General features: G+C 43.2%; 1 protein-coding gene across 10 annotated transcripts in view; it reads left to right on the top strand.

Moving 5' to 3' along the window:
• Ltbp1 (latent transforming growth factor beta binding protein 1) overlaps nt 1–18585 on the top strand; it is a 395722-nt gene extending 377137 nt beyond the window's left edge. For 9 of the 10 annotated variants that reach the window (XM_063262385.1, XM_063262388.1, XM_063262387.1 and 6 more), the window contains 3 exons: nt 11540–11662; nt 16687–16836; nt 17619–18585. In XM_063262385.1, coding sequence (XP_063118455.1) covers nt 11540–11662; nt 16687–16836; nt 17619–17800 — 455 coding nt within the window. In that variant the 3' untranslated portion in view covers nt 17801–18585. The remainder of the gene's footprint in view (nt 1–11539; nt 11663–16686; nt 16837–17618) is intronic. The other variant, NM_021587.2, reaches the window with a different exon arrangement.
• The last annotated feature ends 8236 nt before the right edge of the window (nt 18586–26821 follow it).

Here is a 26821-nt window from a genome sequence, read left to right as displayed (position 1 = left end):
GTAAATATTTTTGGAGGTAAAAGTTTGGCCAAGGGGTAGTGTCCCAGAGGGTGAGAACCGCCGGGTTAGGTGAACAAAGCAAATGACAGTGGAGCCAGGTACAAAATGGGGGCGGAGGGCGGTAGATAAGAGTGAGATGCTGGAAACAGTTTTAAAATTGTGCTATGGGGCTGGCGAGATGGCTCAGTGGTTAAGAGTGCTGGGCGTTCTTCCAGAGGTCCTGAGTTCAATTCTCAGCAACCACCTGTTGCACATGACCATCTATAAAAGGATCTGATGCCCCCTTCTGGCATGCAGGTGTACATGGAGCACTCAAGCATTAAAAGACAAAACAAACAAACAAAAACCTTGTGCTCTGGTGGTTGCATTAGTGGAAAATCAGTACACACAAGGAGACCCCATTCAGGTTTTGATCTCATTGTAGCCATTTCTTTAAAACATGTAAGTAGAGAAATAAACATGATTTGTCTAAGAGTAAGGATTGTCTAACAGACCCTGATAGAGCATTGTGAAGTGTGGACAGTAAGCTGTGTTCTGAACCTGGTTACCTGGAGCATAGAGGACCAACAGGTGTCCAAGAAGCCACCTAGAGAGGTCCCTCAAGGTTGCAAGACTTAGACTGCAGTCTGAAAACAGTGATAAGAACTAGTTAAAGTCACTGACCCAATGTCCCTAACCACAATCACTGATCACCCTGAAGGAGTTTGATTAATAGAAGATCATAGGTCACATGAGCACTTGTGGATGTCTTGGATGAGGGGGATGGACGTTTAAGTCATGCTTCTTTCCCCCAGGGCTACACTGTTTTTGTGCCAGCAAAAAGTTTGGCTACACTCAGTAATGCTAAGCATTTGAGGGAGGAAACAGCACTAACATCATATCTGAGTCTAAGTTAGCAAGTCAAAGTAGAGAAAAGAAGGCAAAAAACGAAATAAACCAATTCAAAGTCCAGTGATATTGTTGGGAGATAGAAGAAATCTGGTTGAGCTCAAAAGTAACCACTTCAGCAGTCTCAGCTTCCTGTTTTGAAATCCAAGATGATAGGTCCAGTTTTTCTAGAAGTTTTCAGTCAGTGCCAACTTGTTCAGAAGGGTTTACTCGGAGTTGGGTTTCCACACGTTTGACATACAAGGTTGCTGGGTTTCTTCTTGTTGTTGTCCTCCATTGTGGGGCCAGTTGTGGTTTGTTCTAAAAATGGCTGTAAGCGCAGCTCAGAGAAGCCCACAGTCCATAGTGTGCTTGGGTTTTTCAACTGATAGGGTTGCGTATATTCTTACCGTTTCTTTAAAAATCCTTCCCAAGTCTACTGTGGATAGAGCTGCCAGCTACTGTCTTTTAAAAGTTAACCTCTGGCCAGCTCCAGCAAGCCTTGGTAGATGACTGGTATGGGAAGGTTGATCCATTCTCCCTAACAACAACAGATCGTACCCCTTATGACTGGGGAATGGCTGCTAACAAGAGCTTAGAGAGCGGTCTGAGCTGTGGGTAGGGCAGAGGTGGGACCCAGTGGTAGGATTGGAACCTAGCATGGATGAGGTACTGATGTGATTCCCAGAACCACAATTTCTTAAAACATAAATCTAATGTTTGGATTAACTTCCAGAGGTGGAGCCTAGGAAGTAATTGTTTGCTCACCATTAACAGCCAGTCCTTTAAGAAAGAAACAACCTTTAAGAAGAAAGTGCAGGGGCTGGAGAGATGGCTCAGTGGTTAAGAGCACTGACTGCTCTTCCTGAGGTCCTGAGTTCAATTCCCAGCAACCACATGGTGGCTCACGACCATCTGTGATGGGATCTGATGCCCTCTTCTGGTGTGTCTGAAGACGCCTGCAGTGTACTCACATACATAAAATAAATAAATAAATCAAAAGAAGAATAAGAGTAAGAAAGTACAGCTTACTGATTCATCTATGCCTTTTGAATGTTTGTTCCTGAGCCTTGAGTCTCAGGGACCAGCAAAGTCGTCTAAACAGTGCTGTTGGTTGCCTATTTTTCATCTCTACAAGACGCCACTCACTTGGTAACATGTCTCCCTAGCAAGGATGGCCAAAGAAGAGAGAACCCCATTAGAATTGTAACTGATAGTGAACAGCCCTGGGGGAACAGAGAGAAGAGTCATTTCAAAATGAGGTAAAGTAGCAGCCTACACAAATTATAAAATGGAACCAAAGATCATAAAATAAATCCAGGTTTTGCTGTCACCAATGATGTGTCTTAGTTTCTATAATTGAATGGAATACATGTTCATGAATAACCATATAACCATTTACTGTTAAACAGTAATACATGGGTTACTCAGATGTTGTTCTTCAAAAAAAATAACAGTGGGTTCTGAGGATTAGCTTACTGTTTGGTTTGTTTGTTTAGGATCTTGAGTTCTGACTCTTAAGAGAATTTTAAACAAATATCAAAGCAGTTTTCCGTATTGTAAACTTTAAAAATAATAATGAGTCGAAACACTTTAAAATATAACCATATTGTTAAAGAAAATTATGTGTACTTATAATATAAATGATCATACTAAGTAGTTAGAGTTTTAAGAATTGAACCTGACTTGGGCTTTGAAATACCATTCAATATATTTCAGCCTCAACCTTTGGTGGCTTTTAAATTGCCACTTCCTATAGCAGGAATGGGATAATGACATGACTGACCTATGCTCACAGTGCGAGAAAAAATAGGTCGCTTTACAAGAGGAATACATTGAAATCCCTCCCTCATGCCCACTTTGCATTGTTAAGCCTTGCCTCTTGTCTGGCATCACGAGTAACCCTGCTCCTTGTCTTTTTTTTTTCTTTTTGTTTTTGTTTGTGTGTGTGTGTGTGTGTTTGTTCTTTTGAGATTGCCTGTAAGTAAACCTTAGTGGTATCTTCCAAAGCCTTGACTACTAAGAAGTGGGGGACACCTTCCATTGAGTTCTTAATAGGGAATTCATGCTAGCAGTCACTATTCTCAGATTTCCATGTATGGCCGAACTTAGTAGTGCTATTACAAGAATATAAATGTTTGGATCTAGGTTTTAGAACACAGAGGACCTCCATTTTAAATTATTTATTTAGTTGTACTATTCCATTTGTAGCCAAATTCTCTTCTGTCAGCTAGTCGGCTAGCTAGCAGTCATCTGATGGGAAACACTGGAAATGACTACATTGGAAAGCTGACCTTCAGGGGAAGCTGGGGGTGGGCAGGGTTGATTGGTGTATGGCTGTGAGTTTCCTCAAAGTGTTATGGTTTACAGGAGTCCCATGAAATATAAATCCTGCCAAGACTTTAGACTTCATGACTTCCCTGTCCTCGACAAGTACAATTTAATTGAACATTAAGCAATTTGATCTCTTTCACCTAATAAATCGAGCAAATTCAATAAACATAAATCCTGCTAATGATAGAGCTGACCCTGACAGAGCTGAGCTCACTGACGTTCATGGTTATGACTCTCCCTGGAATTTGAACCACAGATGCGTACGTCTGAGCAAAGTATGAACCTGACCCTCAGGGTCTGGGGACTGCACTGAACAATTTTTCCCGGGTGCCAGAGGAACGGCTGTAAACAGACCAGGCTTGGCAGACAGAGCACTTCCACACACAACCCTCTGCTGGCGTTAGACATGGTGCGCTGTAAACTGTAGCACTCAGATGAGAAATAGAACAGAGCTCATCAGTTTTCCCTTGGGTGGCTCTGAGAAAACCAGATAGAGGGAACTATATGCAAAAGTGTGCTGTGTGTGGGTCATCATAACTCCAGGGCGTATACTTGCTGACTTTCCTTTTTCCACATGTTCTCTGCAGTAGACAGGGGTGTGTATACTTCAGTGCTAACCGAATGCCTTCTTGTCTGTCTGGTTGTCTGGTGGTCTGGTTGTTTGGTTGGTTTGGTTTCATGGTTGGTGTTGAACCCAGGGTGCCCTGGAGCTACTGATCCTCTTGCCTCTTCTTCTAGAACGTTGGTATTACAGACATGTGTCCTCACACCCAAGTAATAAGCTGTTTTCTATCAATGGTATTCCTGTCCTGTCCCTCCGAGAGACCTTTTCTCTTCACTTGCTGCTCATGTATGGAGAGAGATGCAAAGTTTCTCATTTCTCCTTCCCTCCTCTCTCCTAAACACCACCCTGTTTATCCAATTTTCACCAAGTTCATGCTCTCCTCGGGCTGTGATTGTATAAGTTAAAGAAACAACAAATGAGTCCCCTTTGATACAGCTCAGCAAAGAGTGGCACAAATCTTGGTCCAGAGATGGAAGGACTTAATTAAATTCGAGGAACAGGTCCAGATCAGGAGCTAAAAAGAAAAGAAGTAGGTACAAGAGCCCAAGTGTATTGAGTCTGTTGACTGCAGGTCCTCCTCCTCCTCCTCCTTATCCTCTTCCTCCTCCTCCTCCTCCTCCTCCTCCTCTTCTTTTTAAAGATTTATTTATTTTATGTATGTGAGTACACTGTAGCTGTCTTCAGACACACCAGAAGAGGGCATCAGATCCCATTACAGATGGTTGTGAGCCACCATGTGGTTGCTGGGAATTGAATTCAGGACCACTGGAAGAGCAGTCAGTGCTCTTTAAGAAACTGCTGAGACATTTCTCCAGCCCCAACTCTAGGCCTTCTATTCAGGGTGTGTGTGTGTGTGTGTGTGTGTGTGTGTGTGTGTGTGTGTGTTTTGTGCCTGATTGTGTACATGTTGTATATGTGGTGTGTGTGTTGTGCCTATTTGTGGTATGTTGTGGATGTGTTATGTGTGTGGCTGTTGTGTGGTGTATTTTTGTGTGTGGATAAGTCTGATTATGTGGTGTATATGTGTGTCTGTGTATGTCATGTGTGTAATTGTTGTTGTTGTTTCTGTATGTGTGTGTTATATCTGTGTGTGATGCCTGTGTGTGTGTGTGTGTGTGTGTGTGTGTGTGTGTCTAATTTCCTGTTCCATACTTTTTAACTTCCTGGAAGAAGGCTAACTGTCTGCTCTACTCTGGGCAAAAGACTATTCTCTGAAGAAGACAGGCATGCAATGCCGTGCACTTCTTCTAAGTCTTACTTAAGTACTACTTAAGTAGTCCCACTAAGGCCTTTCTGTCCCCTTCTTTCACCACCACGGTCTAAAGAAGGAAATAGGTTTCGCCCATTTCAGTGAAGGCCAAGTTTCCATTCAACTGCAGGCTGAGCAGTCACTGTGGCACATGCTCAAGTCCCTCTCCCCTCCCCCATCATCAATTAATGGTGCCTGTTTAAACCTGTAGGAAAAAACACCCCGGGAGAGAAATCTGAATGAAATGCGACCCCTTTGCGTACTAAAGAAGACCCAGACCTTGCTCCTCCCCCAGAGACACAGTTTCCATTTCATTGCTCTGGTGTGTGAAAACCCAAGCCCAAGCCCAAGCCCGTGCTTCACTTCTAAGAGCTGAATTTAATCTGCCTCAGACAACAAAAACTTCACCTCCTGCTCTCTCCTATGCCAGAGTGGCACAGTGACGTGTGACTGCCCAGGCCAGCCCCACAGATGTGTCTGTCATCAAAACCAGAGATTTCCTGACAGGATGTAGTAATGTGCTTCTCATTGCTTCTGACAGCAGGGGTCCCAGACCACTGGCTCCAGGGGGGCAATTTTTAAGAATTTTTTTTTTCATTTAAAGTAGAAATCAAAGCAGGACCATCTGTCGTGTGAATCTGCCATGGCAGGAAAATTAGTGTGATCAATGGCCTGGATCTGTTTAGAGCACTTAGTGGTGGTGGCCCATGCCACCCCATGTGTCCCCGTCACAGCTTTGATCTAGAGCTGTGCATTTGTGCTGGGGAGGTGGGGAGTGCCATGGTTAGGGGACAGCAATCAAGGTGTTACTGTTTCCATTAACTGTTCACTTCACATTTGTGTTTGGCCAGATCCCCAGGTGGAAACATTCACTGGGGTCTCAGAAAGGAGGGCTCTTGGGATCTGCTTAGCCGTCATCACTCCACACCGAGCACCCGACAGCTAGATGATTAATTGTCGTTGATGTGCACACGAGAAGAGGAAGCTTTGGAAAGCAAAGAGAGTTTAAGGACAAAGTATGCTGTGCTTGAGCTCATGGTGAGCGGAGGAAGAGGCAGCCAAGGTTCCCGGGGCTTCTCCTGGGAAGCTGTGGAAATATTCAGGGATCTGCTATTCTTGGCCTCTATACTGCAGCCAGCCCTGATTCACTGATGTCCCCTAAGCTAGACTCTGACATTAAGCCAGACCTAGGGCCAACCACAACCAAGCATCTCTAAGCTAGAGTGGGTTTCTCTCGGGGTTTGGGGTACTCAGAGGCCAGAACATGCTAGAGATTTATCCTCTTCACATTCTGAGGAAGACACCCTACCTACGCCTCCTTGTAATGTTCTGAGCTAGCCCTTGCACACCATGGGAAGATGTCACGTTTTGTTGGATAGCATCCTTTCTCTAGAGTCTGAGCTTTGTTAACCTGCTATCGGTGACCGTGCTATGGATGTGCGGTGTCGTGATGCACACCTTGGATTCCAGCGTGGGGAGGCAGAGAGGCAAGTGGATCTCTGTGAGTCTGAGGTCAGCCTGGTCTACGCTGTGAATCGCAAGGCAGCCAGGGCTGTGTGGTGAAACCTGTGAGTTAAAAATAAAGTAACTATTATTTGTAATTTATCACACACAAACACATTTGCCAAGGTAATTGCCTTGTTGGAGAATGTTCATGAACTATGTTTTGCTATCCGGTTCCTTCCATGTATATAAAAATGCCCATATAATCTTAAAAGGGGGTCAACAAATGCCTGGCATTTGTTCTTCCGTTTTCCGTAATTGACTGCAGCCCCTTTTGCCCATGGGTCGCCTTCAGTTCAGACATTTAGATCTATATGTCACTTTCAATACTTCAAATATCGAGATCTTCCATGAAGATTTCTGGGTTTCTCTTAAGAGAAAGAAAAGAAGAATAACTTGCATAATCTTCGAGCTTTAAAGTTTATGAGCAAATCTATAACATTACCTCACTTTTCATAGGCTGCTAACCTATGAAGATGAGGTAGGAGTCACCCCTGTGGAGGGGCTGGAAAGATGGCGCAGAGGTTAAAAGTACTGGCTACTCTTCCAGAGGACCCAGGTTTGATTCCCAGCACCCATGCAGTGGCTCATAGCCACCTGTTGCTCCAGTTCCAGGGGATCTGATTACCTCTCCTGACGTCCACGGGGACTCGGCACACACACGGCAAGCAGACATACATGCAGGAGAGACATTCATGACAGATGTAGAAACTGAGACTTGCCCAGCATTGCTAAACAGGAAAGTAAAGAACACAACCAAGACTCCAGCATTCTTCCCATTCCCTCACGCTCACGTCTCCCCTGACCCTGGCCAAGAATCAGAGATGTGCAAGATGGGAAGCTAGGAGGCACAGCATACACGGACTAGGACAAACTTGTTCTTGCTCCCAGAAAGATAACAGTCCTTGTGTTCAACAGAGGCGCATATCTTCAGCCACAAGACGGAGCATGGGACACAGAAATGCTGTTTTGACATCTCACCAGCACTGTCATAAAGCTTAGCATGTAATACATTAGAGACAGGGAGCTACAAGGACAGTAAATTCTAGAATCCTGAGTGGCAATTCATGGCAGGAGAAGGTAAGAGAAAGGTGAGGCAGGTCTTAAAGCTACCCATCCCCATCTCTCTCTGCTGCCTTCTCTCCAGCCTGGGTCAAGTCTAGAAGCTTCTTTAGGAACCACTTAGCAGTGTCCGACCATAATTTAGTTTCATTTGTCTGTACCTTTGATTAGGTCTTTAAAATTAATCCAAGATACTTTTTTCCCATAACGTAATTCATGTACATCTGCGTAGCTGTAGCCCGAGGGCAGCTCCCAGGCAGCTGTTTTGGGACACTCACCAGCCCTCCTTTCACTCCTACCTGAGGACTCTCTTGTGACCTGGAGAGAAGGTGAATGCTTGCAGCAGTCAGTCACCTCGCCGCTTTGTGGAGGAGAGCCCAGGCTTGAAGCCAAACAACACTACCCAGGTTCTTTCTGTGTCACTGGCATCCTTCAACCTCAAGTCTCAGTAGGGCTCCCTGACAGCTGACAGATATCCCAGGGGAGAATACTCAGCCATCTTTGGATTGTGCCTTCCAAACCGAGTATATGAATTGATCCATTTTTAATATCCGCTATTAATATTAATCACACTGTAGCTTGGCTATAAAATATTGAAAGACATCCTCCCTTTGAGATGTACAGCATATATACATATATATATTATATATATATATATATATATATATATATATATATTAAGAGAAATGACCTCAGTTCTTAAAACTTGTAACCATTTGAACAATTCTGGTCTCAAAGGGAAGCGCTTCATGCTTTTCAAATGTTAATAATGCAGAACTGACTGTGTTCTGTGCTGTATTTGAAGCTGGGCTTTTGGCTTGTTTTTCTTTTTTTTTTTTTTTTTTTTTTTTTGTTTTTGCTTTTGACTCGAGTCTTGTTCCAGGCTCTGTTATTTCCTTAATGAAATTAATACTTCTTTGCACAGAATGGTTTCGTGTAAAGTGTTGGGACTGTCTGGGGGGGTCTGGATGTTGTTTCTAGTGTGTTTGTACATGAGGAGAGGGGTTGGGGGCAAAGGGATTCCTACCCCATCCTATGGCTCAGTGTGTTCTGAGGCCTGACTGTTTTCTCTGGTGGTATTCTCAGAGTGTGTGGGCTTTGACTCTTCGCCCTGCATCCAGGGATGAAAGCGAGCCTTTACAGGTCACACTAGCTATTTCCTTAGAGTTATTTATTTAGAGAAAGAGTGAGTGTGTGTGAACTACAGTGCACATTTATAGGAGTCTGTAGGGTTGTATGGGTCCTGCGTTTGCTCCACTACAGGACATGACCACTTGGTAAGGCAGGACGTGGGACATTTGACGAAGCTTACTGGACTCTGTCGCCAGGCGGGTGTTGGGCTGTAGGGAAGCCCTGGGACACTCACTGCTCCAGGGGTCGGGGGAGCGCATTCTGAGGTGCAGGACAGCCAGAGCTGGTTCAAGAGTCCCTGCAGCTAGGCCGGGGCTCTATGGTTCTCAGACTCTTGGATACCCAGGTGCCATTGTGAGCCATGGAAGAGCTGAGAATGGAGTGCTCCCTCCATCCCCCACCCCTGCAGGCTGGACCTAGTCTGGGGCCAAGGGGGTGGGGGTGAGAGGAAGAAGGGAAGCCCGGTCTGTTTCGTGGGGAGAGAGTTCTTGCCTTGATGGCAGTTGGCTTGAGCTTGGACTTGGCTTAGCAGCAGGCTTGGGCTTGGTGGTGGTCATGGCTAGGAGTACAGAGAGGCCTTCTACGAAGACTAGATGGTGGCTCTGTTGGCGAAGGCCTTCTCTATGGCTCCCCACAGCAGATCCTGATGAAAAGAGGCTGTCCATGGCTTTAAGGCATTTGTTGTCATGGCATAAGGTAAATGAGCAAAACCATACCCCATTTCTCATGGTGGGTCTAAGGTGAAATATACTGTTTGCAGGGAGGAGTGTCTGGGAAGGGGAGTTTATTGGCTAAGTCCTCCAGGCCTTTAGGTATCTCATTAAAATGGAGATCTGTCTTGAGCCTTGGTCACTTTCTCTAACTGTGGAGGGGCTTGAGGCATTGCCCTTGCATGACTGAAGGCCACAAGTCTATGGGGAGCTGCGGCTAGTGACAGGGGCCTAGTGCCACAGAACGAGGCGAAGCACTTACCGTCCCTTCAGGGTCACTGGGGTTTCAAGCCTTAGCTCAACCAGGAACGAGGGTGCCTTTCACAGTCCCATAGGAGTCTGAGGACAGCTTGCAGGAGTCAGTTCTCTCCTTCTGCCATTTGGATCCCAGTATTTAACATAGGTTATCAGGCTTAATGGAAAGTGCCTTTAATGGCTGAGCCTTCTTGCTAGACAGTGTTATTCTTTAACTGTATATAGGAGGAAACAAACTGGAAACCCTTGGGTAAGTGTTGCCTTGGGTGGTAAGATTGCCACTCAGGTAGCCCAATACCTGGCAGCCTCTAAGTCATCTTGGCAGAGCAGTTGACCTCTCGGAAACTCAGACTTCACCAAGTGCTAGTCACTATACATGGAGAATACATTCTCTGTAATCATGCATTCAGCCAATGCATTTCTCTCTCGACTTTCCAAACAATGGCCATCAAGTGTAGAAAAGAGCCTAAAATCATGGCATGCATTTAAATCACCGCTACAACCAATTACTGGAGGGATTAGAGGTGGGTAGCATTTGAATTACCTGGTTGAGGGTGGAGAGGAGAAGAGAGACCATGAGTAGACAGAGGAGAAGGTGCCAGGAGAGGAGATGAGCACACGACCAGGAGAAACAGCAAGTATTTGAGGGACATCACTGGGAAGGTAGCCAGGCCAACAGATAGAAAAGTAGATTAGGGGTTACCCCTAGTAATGGTCAAGGCATTTTTTTTTTAATTTAACCCATAGTTCTAAATTAAGGAACAAGGTTTGCTCAACAAAAGCTTGCAAACGTGAGAATTCAGGCATAAGACTAGACCTTCTGGTATGGAACTTAGCATTACCGTGCATAACAACAGAGCAGACCTCACTACCCACCCACCCTCAGGAGTTAGGGGTGGCAGAGTGAAGAACCAAGATCCCATGGCTTTATTAGGGAGTTGAGGTTAGGAATCCAACCATTCTGGGCTGGTCATCTTGGAATGGGGATGTGGCTGCAGGAAGTGGCAGCTGGAGGTGAAGAGCAAATAAAGCCCAGTGTTCCAGAAGAACTGAGGGGACAGCACTTGAAGAAAGCCGTGTAGCCTGCTCATGGACTTAGATTTGGTGCTGCTGGGTAGTAGCTGAGATGTGACCTTTCTGCCTTTGTGTCTGCATTGGGTAAAATGGGGGTGGTAGCAACCTCTCTAAGAACGGCAAATGCTTTTGTGAATCGGGTGTTGATTAAGTGCTTACAACAGCGTTCGACAGAGCAAGCAGTATGCGGTCATTAGTTCCTTATTGCTATGCTACCACCGTACTCATCCTTGCTGTGACATCCATCATGATGTGATCCTGTGATGGGGCCTGGAGAATTCCACAGTGTTAGACAGTTAGAGGAGCAGCTGCTGGATTAAAGCTGAGAATTCGCGATGCTGCCATCTCATGTTATGAACACCAGTGATCCATTTTTCCTGTTCCTATAGACATGCGTTTTTTTACTTACTACACAGACTACTTATGTTTTATATTTTTGTGATAATACCTATTAGGCTTGGATATAGCTACTCTTTCAGGAGGCCCGATGTATTCTAAGATAGCTCTGTGTCTGTGTGTGTGTGTGTGTGTGTGTGTGTGTGTGTGTGTGTGTGTGTGTGTGTGTTCTAGTATTTGCAAACGGTTTTGTAAATCATCAGCTCCTTGAGGTCATTATTTGAGAACCTTATTTATGCTCTATCCTAGCATTTAGTGTGTGCATGTGCCCGTCTCCCATAGAGAAATACCCAGGCACATTCGAGATGCTTCTGTATGGTGTGTGATGCCCAGATCACTGCTCTGAGATGTGCGTGTGTCTAATGTAACCCAACAGTGTCCTTTCCCTCTCAGATGACTATGCCCAGCTGTGCAACATCCCTGTGACAGGACGGCGGCGACCATATGGACGGGATGCGTTGGTGGACTTCAGTGAACAGTATGGCCCAGAAACAGACCCTTACTTCATTCAGGATCGTAAGTACACTCATTCAATCACATTAAGCTATGGATCAAGATTACTCAGTGTTTTCAAAATATGATCCGTGAGAAATTGTTCCAAATGCAGATCTGTGGGTCTTGGTCTGAACCTACCCATCAGAATATCTGGGTGGGACCCAGCAGGCTGGTTTTATAATCTCTTTGGGTTATGTAGCTTGCTGTTCTGACTAAGAATTCCCGGATTCCAAGATTAATATTGCATAGCTGACTATTACATTTATTTTCCTTAAAGTAATGAAAATTATCTTATTGTTGCAATTGTTACAGCTCAATCATACCCTTTCATATTAAGTCATGGTCCAGTTCCAATTCCCCACAAGATGACAAATGTTCTGCACACCAAGTTGATCTTTACAAGGATTTTAGAGTGGGTGGTCAAAAAGAAAAAACCTTCTTGGTCAGAAATGGATTTTTAGGATCCACTTGTGAGGGGATTTATTAAGTAAGAAGTGATGGGTGTCAGCTTTTTCTGGATTTGTGAGCAGAGCTTTCATGGGGGAGGCAAGAGTAAAAATAATGTCCCCTCTAGAAAGGAAATTCCCCACAGCCTACGGACAGAGGGTCCTGTGTGAGGTAACCACACACAGAAACTCTGTTTCCACCGGAGACACATCTGTGCTTTTAAATAGGGAAGAGTAAGGTTTGAAAACACAGCGGTTCAGAATGAAAAATGGCAGCTGGCTGGCTGGGATGTAGGCTGCAGAGTAATAGTGAGAGAAAGGCTAATTCAGGGACCGTTCTCATGTCATGAGTGATGCACCCCACTCAAGCAGCTGTACCACATCCTCACACACTGGATCCTCATGAGATCATGGGCCATGAGGCTAAGATTTTAGAACTGCATCATAGTTACAAAATACTGGTGAGTCTTTTCTTCTTCCAGGCCCTGCCATCTGTTTCCAGAGGCCACCATTTGGCAGTAGCCTTGGAGTAGCACACAGCAATTTATAATTGTTTGGTTTCAACACCATCTGATGGGTTATTTCTCTGCCACCAGTGAAATGAACCAATCCAAGCCAGATTATATTATATTAAAGGCAGGTTTATTGGGAAGCTGCTTTTGGGAACATTCACTGGCCCCAAGGATTGAGGCCAGGGAGTTACCATGAGGGTGGAGGGAGAAGAGAAAGAGAGACAGGGAGGCGAGGAAAGAGAGAGGGAGAGGGAGAGGGAGAGGGAGAGGGAGAGAGAAGGGAGAGGGAGAGAACACAAGAGAATAAGTGCCCGAAATGTCTGGTTTATATAGGAAAGAGTCTCTGGAAAAGTGCAGCCCAGACCCTAGGCTGGAAAGTTCAAGGTTAGTGGCAGGGTATGCCAGGGACTGAGGGATGCTGGGAGAACCTGGAAACCAGGTCTGTTTTAATGTGTAAAATATGTACCTCAGTCCCCTGTCCTGGGGTCTGAAACCAAATAGTTGTATTGGGGATTATTTCCACTGAGTAAAAGGGGCTTTTCCTTCTTTCCTTACATTTAGGAATGGCAGATATTCTTTTCATCTTCTGTTCTTCTTTGAGCTCTTTGGTTGGATCTAAGACTCCAACAGAACAATGAATGAAAGAAAAAGCACAAAGTCTAATTACATTTGCATATACGTGAAGAGTTCACAACACAAGAAGGAAGTTTAAAGACATGGCCAGTACTTGCTGCTTTGAGGCTTTTAGACAATGAACAATGAATTTGTGAATAAGTAAGGACACAGGAATATCTAATACTATGATAAGATAGATAGTAAGTTCTATTGACCTCCTGAAAGACTTATAGGTGGGGAGGGGGAAGTGGTAAGAAGTTACTGGAAGGTAAGTTACTTCCAAGGACTTGCATTTGCTGCCACCCCAACTACAGGCCTTCTTGTCCAAGGCTATTGAACAGCTTGAGTGTGTGAAGGTTTTCCATCGCTGGAGAACTTTTACCATTTGGTAGGACTAGGACAAGGGAAGTTGGGTAGCATGATCAGAGGTAAACTGTTCCTTAAGTGACTTTGGCTTGACAGAGTCAAGTTGGAGCACTCTGAGATGACATGCCCTTGACTCCTTCAAAGGTTGCTGTAATCTGATCATCTAGCAGAATTAAGAATGCCATAATTCTGCCACTCCAGACAGGTTGATTATCACATCCTTATATGATCCCCTCTCCAAAGTCAAGTATAAAACAGTTCTAGAAGGTTCCTGCTGTCCTTTCCCAAGCCTTCCCAAGATAACTAGTGTCTCATTCCTAACACCTAGTAGTCTTGCTTTTTACCAATAAGACATGACCCTGAGTCACTTCACAGAACAGGCCTGAATACATCCACAACCCCAAGACTATGGTCACACTGCACTACAGTGAAGGCTATAGATCAGTAAGCCTTCTCCTTTAAAAGAACAGGGGAGAAATGGCAAGATCCAAAGAAAGCTCACAAATCCAGAAATAGTAGGTAAGTCTCTAAGCAACCCTGACCCCACACAGCTCGTGTGTAGCCTCTGATGCATGATAACAGTTCACATTCCGCAACTTTCCATGATGAACTCTCCTGAAGTTCTCTTCAGTGCCAACATGACTCTGAAGCTCCTTTCAACTCACAAACGTCATCATACATGTTGGCATCACACTAAGCTCCTACTTTGTAACATGGAGAGTTGTCTTGTGGGTTTTGATCTCTGGATTTGATTTCGCAAAGGCCTTTAATCAGCCTGTGTAGTAGAAACTTCTCCCCAGCCCTGCCTACTTCCGGGTAGCAAGGGCTTCTGGCCCTGCCACAGAAGGGAACATGCTGAATGACCAGTGATGGAAGAAAAGTCTAAGTGAGAGCTCTCATCGTCTTCATGGTTTGTGGTCTCCGTTACCTTCAGTTTGAGCAGGATTTCCCAAACTGGAATTCATGAGTGCAGAGATCACCCTGTGTTTTTCTGGAAGGCTAGATGTTGTAGAAATTATTTAATCCAAACCTGGGGTTTCTACCCCACCTTTGACCCTTTAGTTCCTGTATAAAAGACACACACAGCTTTCATATTTACAAAAAGCCTTAAACAACACAAGAGCTGGAAGATACCTACCCCTATGCTATTACGGCTCACCTAACCTACATGGCTTCTCTTTCTTCCTCCTGTATCTTCTTCTTTTCCCCATGGTCCTCCTCTGATCCCAAACCCAGGAAACCCAAACCCCACCTATATCTCTTCTGCCCAACTATTGGCTGTTGGCATCTTTATTTACCAATCGGAAATAACTTGAGGGCAAGGTCATTTTGTGTCCAAGTGCAGACTCTCTAGTCTCTGGAGTAAGCAGTCTTGGGGGCTCAATATTAGCATTAGAATGCAGGCAGCATCAGGCCAAGCCACTACAGCTAGATATGGTATTTTGCAGGCCACATTGTCTCTGTCGTAGCCATTCAGCTCTGCCATAGCATCACAAAAATAGCCACAGGGGGTTACTATAGTCATAGGATGTAGTAGTGTTCATTTATATAAACAGATCCTACATCAGATTTCGAGCAGGGGCTGCCTACTAGGTTTAGAATCCAGAAGTGTCTCTGGCACTTCCTAGAGATTCCTGGGTTGGAGGATGCTCCTAGGAATCAATTCAGGTGACCTTAGGTGAGATACATAACAGTGGGGATACCCGAAGAGGTCACCTCCTGTAGGACTCCCAGTGGAAGGATAAGAATACCAACCACCCACAAAACTTTCCACCCAAAATTTGTCCTGTCTAAAAGAAATGTAGGGACAAAGGTGGAGCAGAGACTGAGGGGAAGGTCAACCAATAACCAGCCCAATTTGAGACCCATCCTGTGGGCAAGCAACATTAATGAAGTCTGTTATGCTCGCAAATAGGAGTCTAGCATAACTGTCCTCTGAGAGGCTCCACCCAGAGAAAAAGAACCCGGAAGTGTTTTTAAGAGGTCTTGAGTTCCAGTTGTTAATGGTACATTTTAATTCCCGTAATACAATGTAATCTTGCAAATTATGAAGGTGAAATTGTTTTGCAGTTTGCAATACACTGGATTTGAAAATGCTTTGATTTCACTTCCAATCTTTATTTCTCTAACCACCTTTATGTGTCTGCTATTTCTTAATGGCCTGTTTCTTTCCCTCTTTAAAGTTTGGGAAGGGGCTCTCATGGATGTGTTATTTTCTAAAGTGGGTGTTTAGTGCAAAATTAAGACCTCCTAGGCCTGCATAGCAACAATATTTTGCTGCCCCCTGCAGTTCTGTTGGAGAATTACCTCAGAGGCCCTTTGGGGAGAGAAGATAACCTGTGAAAGTGTACTTAGGGCATTATGTATTCATATTTACAACTTCCCTCTCTAGGAAGACAGATCAACACTTTCATGGCTGGCCACATTGTTTTTATATTGTTAAAACTCTAGATGTCTCAAATGGTTTCAGAGCTAGTGTCTAAACTATGAAAAGAGCCAAACAAGAGCTTCTTTGTTTTGTCCTTTCTTCTAAACACAAGTCTGACATACCTTCCCATTTATCAAGATGGGCTTCCATGGATTTTATCCTTTGGGCTCTTTCGGAAGGCTCCCTAGGAAGCCAGAGAACACAGACTCCACAGGGCACAGTTGGTCTAGCTCTTTTTTTTTTCCTACAACTCCACTGCACTGCATCCCAGGAGCCCTCTTAGAAAATGCCTACGGAACTCTGGTCAGGAAGTCCAAGGATCCCATCCCAGAAGACTTTCGGACATCTGTCTTGCTGGAAATTCATGTAAAATGTTCAAAAAGTCCCATATTTCCTAGTTAGAAAGAAAAAAACTCAAACCCATGCTTGCTTTCTTAAGTTATGTGGTTTTAGTATATAGCATTGGAATTCAGAGAGTGGGCTGGTTCATATAAAAATTGCATCATTTTATGCTTAACACTGGGTACAGGTATACTTGATTGCAAATTCTAAAGCTAACATTAAAGAATATAAAGCAGATATAGAAAATACACCAGATCTTAAGTAATAATAATCGTTCTGTTTTCAATAGGGTGGAAAGACAAACACTTGTAACCAGCTTCTGCCTTTGCCTTGTAGGCTTTCTAAACAGCTTTGAGGAGCTACAGGCTGAGGAATGTGGCATCCTCAACGGCTGTGAAAATGGCCGCTGTGTAAGGGTTCAGGAAGGTTATACTTGCGATTGCTTTGATGGATATCATCTGGATATGGCCAAGATGACCTGTGTTGGTAAGAATGAGAGTGTCTGTTGAAAGACTCTTTTCCTGGCATCCCCTGTGACCGGCTCTGGTCAGCTGAGTATGTGTCAGATAGGTGGGTGGGGTTGTGGTTTGGGAAGATGAAAAATGTTCTGGAAATATTCATTACGTGTAATGATGCTTTGTGTCACAGGACTGTGCACAAAAACAGTTAAGGAAGTCAATGGTGTAGCTTGTATTTCTACAACAGCTAATATGCATAGTTATCACCCTATATAAGAAGCCTTAGTGTTGTGTTTTCCTCACAGTCAGAGACTGAATCCCAGGGCTTTGAGCCTGCTAGTCAAGAACTGTACCACAAACGAAACTCTACCTTCAGCCCCCCCACACAAAAAAACCAAAATGTCTCAAGTAATTACTTTGACTTTTGAATTTAAATTTTGATAATTTAATAATGATTTCCCTGAATGTGTGAGACAAATATAAGAGACTGAAGGCAACTAGAAAATAGGCAGCTTCCCGAGCAGTTAGTTAGGATAAAAAATCTTTGAAAATCTGTGGCTTGGGTATATTAAATATCAAGCCAACAAAAGGTTGACATTATATTAAGTAACAGGGCAATTCCAGACTCTCCCTCATCACCCATTTTAATATATAGAAAGGCTTATCTTACATACTGAGAGAGGTAAAAATGAGGAAACTCTCTGGTTTCCGTGGCCAAGAACTAGGGACAGTACCCAGGATGGCACCTGCGTGTCACTGGTGAGTGGCGTACCATTGAAGACTGCTGACCTGTGGTTTGGTTTATTGCAGATGTAAATGAATGCAGCGAGCTGAATAATCGGATGTCTCTCTGCAAGAACGCCAAGTGCATTAACACAGAAGGCTCCTACAAATGCGTGTGTCTACCAGGCTACGTACCATCTGACAAGCCCAACTACTGTACACCACTGAACACCGCTTTGAATTTAGACAAAGACAGTGACCTGGAGTGAAGGAGAAGCTACGTAACCTATGCCCATATACTCTGCACTGTGTAAAGGAAAAGGGAGAGAGGTATACTTGAGACACTGCACCTAATCCAGACCATGGCAAAGAAGGAAACAACGTGGAGTTGCGTGAACCCCCAAAGAAAGTGAGCGGATGGAGTAGCAGCCTGAGAGGTGCGACAGACCAAATGGACATTTCCTCAAAAACCCAGTATATATAGTCTGTTCATATGTAAAATTCAATGGAAAAGAGGCAGGATGCGGCTGTCATTTTAAACAGAGGTTGTATTATTATCTTGTTTTGATTTTTTTTTTTACTATTGCTTAAATTTGGCTTTTAAATAGTGGTGACGATGTTTTATATGAGTCTTCTCTGTGCTGTGCAGATCCCCAGCCACCATTTTTTCTTCAGCGATAATCTCAAGTGCAAACATCTTTGATAACGTATTGTTAAACTGTATTATAAGTATGACACAGGGTTGTGCTGTCCCTTGGTCCGGAGACTTTGAAAAACAAATTGTCTGTCCTGTGGAGCAGGCAGTGACTGTTAAACTTTTATCTACATTTAGAGTGGGTGGGAAAACACCTTTATTTTCAATGTATTATCGGATTGCCTGTCAATTGGATCCCTTACTTGGGTGGAAATGGAGGAGTTTCTTAGCATTTATTAGCACTGTGTTGTGTAAAGTCAACCCAGAAAAATTTAAAAACCTGAAATCCCCCCCTCAAAATATTTACCATTGTATGTTATAAGAAAATAAAATCGCCATTTTTGTAGAAAAAAAAAAAAACCTGAGTGTGGAAGAAGTTGTACATTTCGCCGTAAGAGCTCCCCCAGCTCTTATTTCTTAACCAGCAGTCCTCCATCAAGTTAGGCTCCTGTAAGTTAAGGCTGGTTAGTTACTGTTACAGGTTGGCCATTTCTCTCTTAAGTTTCACATCGAAGTGTCGAAAACCCGTGCTTTAGGATACATGGACTCTCCTTGGAGACAGGATTTCCTCATTGGGAGGAAATGAAAGTTACAGGAGACCAGTAATCCAAGAGTATGGGTGTCCCTAGGTGACAAGGAAGTAAGGACACATACAGAGGAAAAGTCATTTGAAGAGGGCTGGAAGGTGACCATCTCACAAAAGAGTGAGGCCTCAGAGGGAAGTCAACTCTGCCACAGATCTTGACCCCTCTTCCAGAATTCTGAGGAAATAAACTTCTGTTGTCAACCCTCCCACCCGTCTATGATACTTTCTCAAGGCCTTTCCAGATAACCAATACAGACTTGTATAACAGGAATAACAAACAAACAAGACCTTTCAAAATCCCAGCCCTGCTCTCTTATGAACTACCCCTAGCAACGATAGCTGCTTCACGGTATTAACAAACTGTGCCTCAGCAGACCCCATGGACAATTCCCCCAGTGAACACTAACACTTTCTTGGGAGGCCCTTGTCTTCTAATGTCTGTAGCAGGCAAAGTGATTATACCTTAAAGATAGAGATCTTCTAACCTTTGAAATCTGTCATAATAAAGGGAAATCTGCCAAGTCACCTGGCCCCAAAGAGGAAGATGATCTTGGATTATCCGAGTATTGTTACTATGTAATCAGTGGGGGTGTCCTTGGAACCATAAAAGTGGCAAGACAGAAGGAATGGAGTTATGAAAATGTGACAGGAAAGAGGTCAGGTACAGCATTGAAAGTGCTTCATCTCACCACCAACTGGTAAAGGTCATGAACCAAAGATATGGACAACTAGTGGGAGCCAAGTAGGACAAGGAGAGGGCTCTTCATAGACAATCTAGAAATGAGGATAGCACTGTCTATACCTGATACCTTGATTTCAATCCAGTGACCCTGTGTGAACCTCTCACCTATTGAACTGTAAGATAATTGAGTGTTGCTTGATGTGACTAAGTTTGCAGCAAGAGAAAGGTTAATGCAGTACTAAAGCTGCATAGAAACTTAATGTCTGAACTAACTCCAAAGTTTCAGCTGATCTTCATGTAGGAGAAATGGTTGGGTTCTCTCTCGAGGAAGGATGCTTGAGGGCTTGAGAGAGGGCTCACACAAGCATAAGGACAAACATTCTATTCCCAGGCATAGAGGCATGTTCTTGTAATCCCAGTGCTGGGTAAGGAGACAGGCAGATTGCTAGGGCTTGCTACGCCATCTAGGCTAGCCCACTGGGCAAGCTCCAGGCCAGTGAGAGAGCCTGTCTTAAAAACAAGGTGAACAAGATTAGGTGTGTAATGGCCCAAACCTTTAATTCCAGCACTTGGGAGACATAGGCAGGTGGATCTATGTGAGTTCAAAGCCACCCTGACCTTCCAGGACAGCAAGGACTGTTACCCGGAGAAACCATGTTAAGGTGTGTGTGTGGGGGGAGGGGGGATGAGACAACAACAAAACCCACAAAATTAAAAAAAAAAACACCCAAGGTTGTCCTCTGGTTTCCATAGGCATGCACATACATCTCTACCCACACATCTGCATCTATACACAAATATCACTCTCAATTTTTAAAATTTATATTATAATCTCATACAAGCAGATAAACTTCTGACCCTAAATTAAGTTCTTTTTTCAAAATTCTGATATGTTTGACCTAAAGGTTATAAGTATAGTATTGAACCAATAGTGTAAGAATTTAGTGTGGAGGTCTGAGACACCACTGGAACCTGAAGGGACTGACCAGATAAACAGTTCTCTGCACCCAAATCCCGTGGGAGGGAGAGCTAAACCTTCAGAGAGGCAGACACGCCTGGGAAACCAGAAGAGACTGCACTCTGCACACATTACTGATTCCAGAGGAAAACACCAAACGCCATCTGGAACCCTGGTGCACGGAAGCTCCCGGAAAGGGCGGCGCAGATCTTCCTGGTTGCTGCGGCCTCGGAGAGCTCATAAGCAACACCCCATGAGCAAACTTGAGCCTTGGGACCACAGGTAAGACCAACTTTTCTGCTGCAAGCGACCTGCCTCAAGACGCAGGCCCACAGGAACAGCTGAAGACCTGTAGAGAGGAAAAACTACACGCCCGAAAGCAGAACACTCTGTCCCCATAACTGGCTGAAAGGAAACAGGAAAACAGGTCTACAGCACTCCTGAAACACAGGCTTATAGGACAGTCTAGCCACTGTCAGAAATAGCAGAACAAAGTAACACTAGAGATAATCTGATGGCGAGAGGCAAGCGCAGGAAACCAAGAAACAGAAACCAAGACTACATGGCATCATCGGAGCCCAATTCTCCCACCAAAGCAAACACGGAATATCCAACCACACCAGAAAAACAAGATCTAGTTTCAAAATCATATTTGATCATGATGCTGGAGGACTTCAAGAAAGACGTGAAGAACTCCCTTAGAGAACAAGTAGAAGCCTACAGAGAGGAATTGCAAAAATCCCTAAAAGAATTCCAGGAAAACATAAATAAACAAGTAGAAGCCTATAGAGAGGAGTCACAAAAATCCCTGAAAGAATTCCAGGAAAACACAATCAAACAGTTGAAGGAATTAAAAATGGAAATAGAAGCAATCAAGAAAGAACACATGGAAACAACCCTGGATATAGAAAACCAAAAGAAGAGACAAGGAGCTGTAGATACAAGCTTCACCAACAGAATACAAGAGATGGAAGAGAGAATCTCAGGAGCAGAAGATTCCATAGAAATCATCGACTCAACTGTCAAAAACAATGTAAAGTGGAAAAAGCTACTGGTCCAAAATATACAGGAAATCCAGGACTCAATGAGAAGATCAAACCTAAGGATAATAGGTATAGAAGAGAGTGAAGACTCCCAGCTCAAAGGACCAGTAAATATCTTCAACAAAATCATAGAAGAAAACTTCCCTAACCTAAAGAAAGAGATACCCATAAGCATACAAGAAGCCTACAGAACTCCAAATAGATTGGACCAGAAAAGAAACTCCTCCCATCACATAATAGTCAAAACACCAAACGCACAAAATAAAGAAAGAATATTAAAAGCAGTAAGGGAAAAAGGTCAAGTAACATATAAAGGCAGACCTATCAGAATCACACCAGACTTTTCGACAGAAACTATGAAAGCCAGAAGATCCTGGACAGATGTCATACAGACCCTAAGAGAACACAAATGCCAGCCCAGGTTACTGTATCCTGCAAAACTCTCAATTAATGTAGATGGAGAAATCAAGATATTCCATGACAAAACCAAATTTACACAATATCTTTCTACAAATCCAGCACTACAAAGGATAATAAATGGTAAAGCCCAACATAAGGAGGCAAGCTATACCCTAGAAGAAGCAAGAAACTAATCGTCTTGGCAACAAAACAAAGAGAAGAAAAGCACACAAACATAACCTCATATCCAAATATGAATATAACAGGAAGCAATAATCACTATTCCTTAATATCTCTCAACATCAATGGCCTCAACTCCCCAATAAAAAGACATAGATTAACAAACTGGATACGCAACGAGGACCCTGCATTCTGCTGCCTACAGGAAACACACCTCAGAGACAAAGACAGACACTACCTCAGAGTGAAAGGCTGGAAAACAACTTTCCAAGCAAATGGTTGGAAGAAGCAAGCTGGAGTAGCCATTCTAATATCAAATAAAATCAATTTTCAACTAAAAGTCATCAAAAAATATAAGGAAGGACACTTCATATTCATCAAAGGAAAAATCCACCAAGATGAACTCTCAATCCTAAATGTCTATTAAATATAAGGGCACCTACATACGTAAAAGAAACCTTACTAAAGCTCAAAACACACATTGCACCTCACACAATAATAGTAGGAGATTTTAACACCCCACTCTCATCAATGGACAGATCATGGAAACAGAAATTAAACAGAGACGTAGACAGACTAAGAGAAGTCATGAGCCAAATGGACTTAACGGATATTTATAGAACATTCTATCCTAAAGCAAAAGGATATACCTTCTTCTCAGCTCCTCATGGTACTTTCCCCAAAATTGACCATATAATTGGTCAAAAAACAGGCCTCAACAGGTACAGAAAGATAGAAATAATCCCATGCATGCTATCAGACCACCACAGCCTAAAACTGGTCTTCAATAACAATAAGGGAAGAATGCCCACATATACGTGGAAATTGAACAATGCTCTACTCAATGATAACCTGGTCAAGGAAGAAATAAAGAAAGAAATTAAAGACTTTTTAGAATTTAATGAAAATGAAGGTACAACATACCCAAACTTATGGGACACAATGAAAGCTGTGCTAAGAGGAAAACTCATAGCGCTGAGTGCCTGCAGAAAGAAACAGGAGAGAGCATATGTCAGCAGCTTGACAGCACACTTAAATCTCTAGAACAAAAAGAAGCAAATACACCCAGGAGGAGTAGAAGGCAGGAAATAATCAAACTCAGAGCTGAAATCAACCAAGTAGAAACAAAAAGGACCATAGAAAGAATCAACAGAACCAAAAGTTGGTTCTTTGAGAAAATCAACAAGATAGATAAACCCTTAGCCAGACTAACGAGAGGACACAGAGAGTGTGTCCAAATTAACAAAATCAAAAATGAAAAGGGAGACATAACTACAGATTCAGAGGAAATTCAAAAAATCATCAGATCTTACTACAAAAGCCTATATTTCACAAAACTTGAAAATCTGCAGGAAATGGACAATTTCCTAGACAGATACCAGGTACTGAAGTTAAATCAGGAACAGATAAACCAGCTAAACAACCCCATAACTCCTAAGGAAATAGAAGCAGTCATTAAAGGTCTCCCAACCAAAAAGAGCCCAGGTCCAGACGGGTTTAGTGCAGAATTCTATCAGACCTTCATAGAAGACCTCATACCAATATTATCCAAACTATTCCACAAAATTGAAACAGATGGAGCCCTACCGAATTCCTTCTATGAAGCCACAATTACTCTTATACCTAAGCCACACAAAGACCCAACAAAGAAAGAGAACTTCAGACCAATTTCCCTTATGAATATCGATGCAAAAATACTCAATAAAATTCTGGCAAACCGAATCCAAGAGCACATCAAAACAATCATCCACCATGATCAAGTAGGCTTCATCCCAGGCATTCAGGGATGCTTTAATATATGGAAAACCATCAACGTGATCCATTATATAAACAAACTGAAAGAACAAAACCACATGATCATTTCATTAGATGCTGAGAAAGCATTTGACAAAATTCAACACCCCTTCTTGATAAAAGTCCTGGAAAGAATAGGAATTCAAGGCCCAGACCTAAACATAGTAAAAGCCATATACAGCAAACCAGTTGCTAACATTAAACTAAATGGAGAGAAACTTGAAGCAATCCCACTAAAATCAGGGACTAGACAAGGCTGCCCACTCTCTCCCTACTTATTCAATATAGTTCTTGAAGTTCTAGCCAGAGCAATCAGACAACAAAAGGAGGTCAAGGGGATACAGATCGGAAAAGAAGAAGTCAAAATATCACTATTTGCAGATGATATGATAGTATATTTGAGTGATCCCAAAAGTTCCACCAGAGAACTACTAAAGCTGATAAACAACTTCAGCAAAGTGGCTGGGTATAAAATTAACTCAAATAAATCAGTAGCCTTCCTCTACGCAAAAGAGAAACAAGCTGAGAAAGAAATTAGGGAAACAACACCCTCCATAATAGACCCAAATAATATAAAGTACCTCGGTGTGACTTTAACCAAGCAAATAAAAGATCTGTACAATAAGAACTTCAAGACACTGAAGAAAGAAATCGAAGAAGACCTCAGAAGATGGAAAGATCTCCCATGCTCATGGATTGGCAGGATTAATATAGTAAAAATGGCCATTTTACCAAAAGCGATCTATAGATTCAATGCAATCCCCATCAAAATACCAATCCAATTCTTTAAAGAGTTAGACAGAACAATTTGCAAATTCATCTGGAATAACAAAAAACCCAGGATAGCTAGAACTATCCTCAACAATAAAAGGACTTCAGGGGGAATCACTATCCCTGAACTCAAGCAGTATTACAGAGCAATAGTGATAAAAACTGCATGGTATTGGTACAGAGACAGACAGACAGACCAATGGAACAGAATTGAAGACCCAGAAATGAACCCACACACCTATGGGCACTTGATTTTTGACAAAGGAGCCAAAACCATCCAATGGAAAAAAGATAGCATTTTCAGCAAATGGTGCTGGTTCAACTGGAGGTCAACATGTAGAAGAATGCAGATCGATCCATGCTTATCACCCTGTACAAAGCTTAAGTCCAAGTGGATAAAGGACCTCCACATCAAACCAGATACACTATAACTAATAGAAGAAAAACTAGGGAAGCATCTCGAACACATGGGCACTGCAAAAAATTTCCTGAACAAAACACCAGTGGCTTATGCTCTAAGATCAAGAATCGACAAATGGGATCTCATAAAACTGCAAAGCTTCTGTAAGGCAAAGGACACTGTGGTTAGGACAAAACGGCAACCAACAGATTGGGAAAAGATCTTTACCAGTCCTACAACAGATAGAGGCCTTATATCCAAAATATACAAAGAACCCAAGAAGTTAGACCGCAGGGAGACAAATAACCCTATTAAAAAATGGGGTTCAGAGCTAAACAAAGAATTCACAGCTGAGGAATGCCGAATGGCTGAGAAACACCTAAAGAAATGTTCAACATCTTTAGTCATAAGGGAAATGCAAATCAAAACAACCCTGAGATTTCACCTCACACCAGTGAGAATGGCTAAGATCAAAAACTTAGGTGACAGCAATGCTGACGAGGGTGCGGAGAAAGAGGAACACTCCTTCATTGTTGGTGGGATTGCAGACTGGTACAACCATTCTGGAAATCAGTCTGGAGGATCCTCAGAAAATTGGACATTGAACTGCCTGAGGATCCAGCTATACCTCTCTTGGGCATATACCCAAAAGATGCCCCAACATATAAAAAAGACACGTGCTCCACTATGTTCATTGCAGCCTTATTTATAATAGCCAGAAGCTGGAAAGAACCCAGATGCCCTTCAACAGAGGAATGGATACAGAAAATGTGGTACATCTACACAATGGAATATTACTCAGCTATCAAAAACAATGACTTTATGAAATTCGTAGGCAAATGGTTGGAACTGGAAAATATCATCCTGAGTGAGGTAACCCAATCACAGAAAAACACACATGGTATGCACTCATTGATAAGTGGCTATTAGCCCAAATGCTTGAATTACCCTAGATGCCTAGAACAAATGAAACTCAAGACGGATGATCAAAATGTGAATTCTTCACTCCTTCTTTAAAAGGGGAATAAGAATACCCTTGGCAGGGAATAGAGAGGCAAAGATTAAAACAGACACAGAAGGAACACCCATTCAGAGCCTGCCCCACATGTGGCCCATACATATACAGCCATCCAATTAGACAAGATGGGTGAAGCAAAGAAGTGCAGGCCGACAGGAGCCGGATGTAGATTGCTCCTGAGAGACACAGCCAGAATACAGCAAATACAGAGGCGAATGCCAGCAGCAAACCACTGAACTGAGAACGGGACCCCTGTTGAAGGAATCAGAGAAAGAACTGGAAGAACTTGAAGGAGCTCGAGACCCCTTATGAACTACAATGCCAAGCAACCAGAGCTTCCAGGGACTAAGCCACTACCTAAAGACTATACATGGACTGACCCTGGACTCTGACCTCATAGGTAGCAATGAATATCCTAGTAAGATCACCAGTGGAAGGGGAAGCCCTTGGTCCTGCTAAGACTGAACCCCCAGTGAACTTGATTGTTCGGGGGAGGGCAGCAATGGGGGGAGGGTGGGGAGGGGAACACCCATAAAGAAGGGGAGGGGGAGGGATTAGGGGGATGTTTGCCTGGAAACCGGGAAAGGCAATAACACTCGAAATGTAAATAAGAAATACTCAAGTTAAAAAAAAAAGAATTTAGTGTGGAAATCAGTGTTGGTGAACTACTTTGTAGAGACTATCTGCGAAAGGAATGTTCTACTCTTAAACAGCACCATTGTTAGATTTAAGATGGTAGCAAACAGATGTCCTGCACTCAACTCC

The sequence above is a fragment of the Rattus norvegicus genome, chromosome 6 (assembly GCF_036323735.1).
Source record: "Rattus norvegicus strain BN/NHsdMcwi chromosome 6, GRCr8, whole genome shotgun sequence".
NCBI classification, from domain to species: domain Eukaryota; kingdom Metazoa; phylum Chordata; class Mammalia; order Rodentia; family Muridae; genus Rattus; species Rattus norvegicus.
The sequence above is the reverse complement of the archived record's forward strand: the minus strand, read 5'-3'. Positions and strand labels throughout refer to the sequence as shown.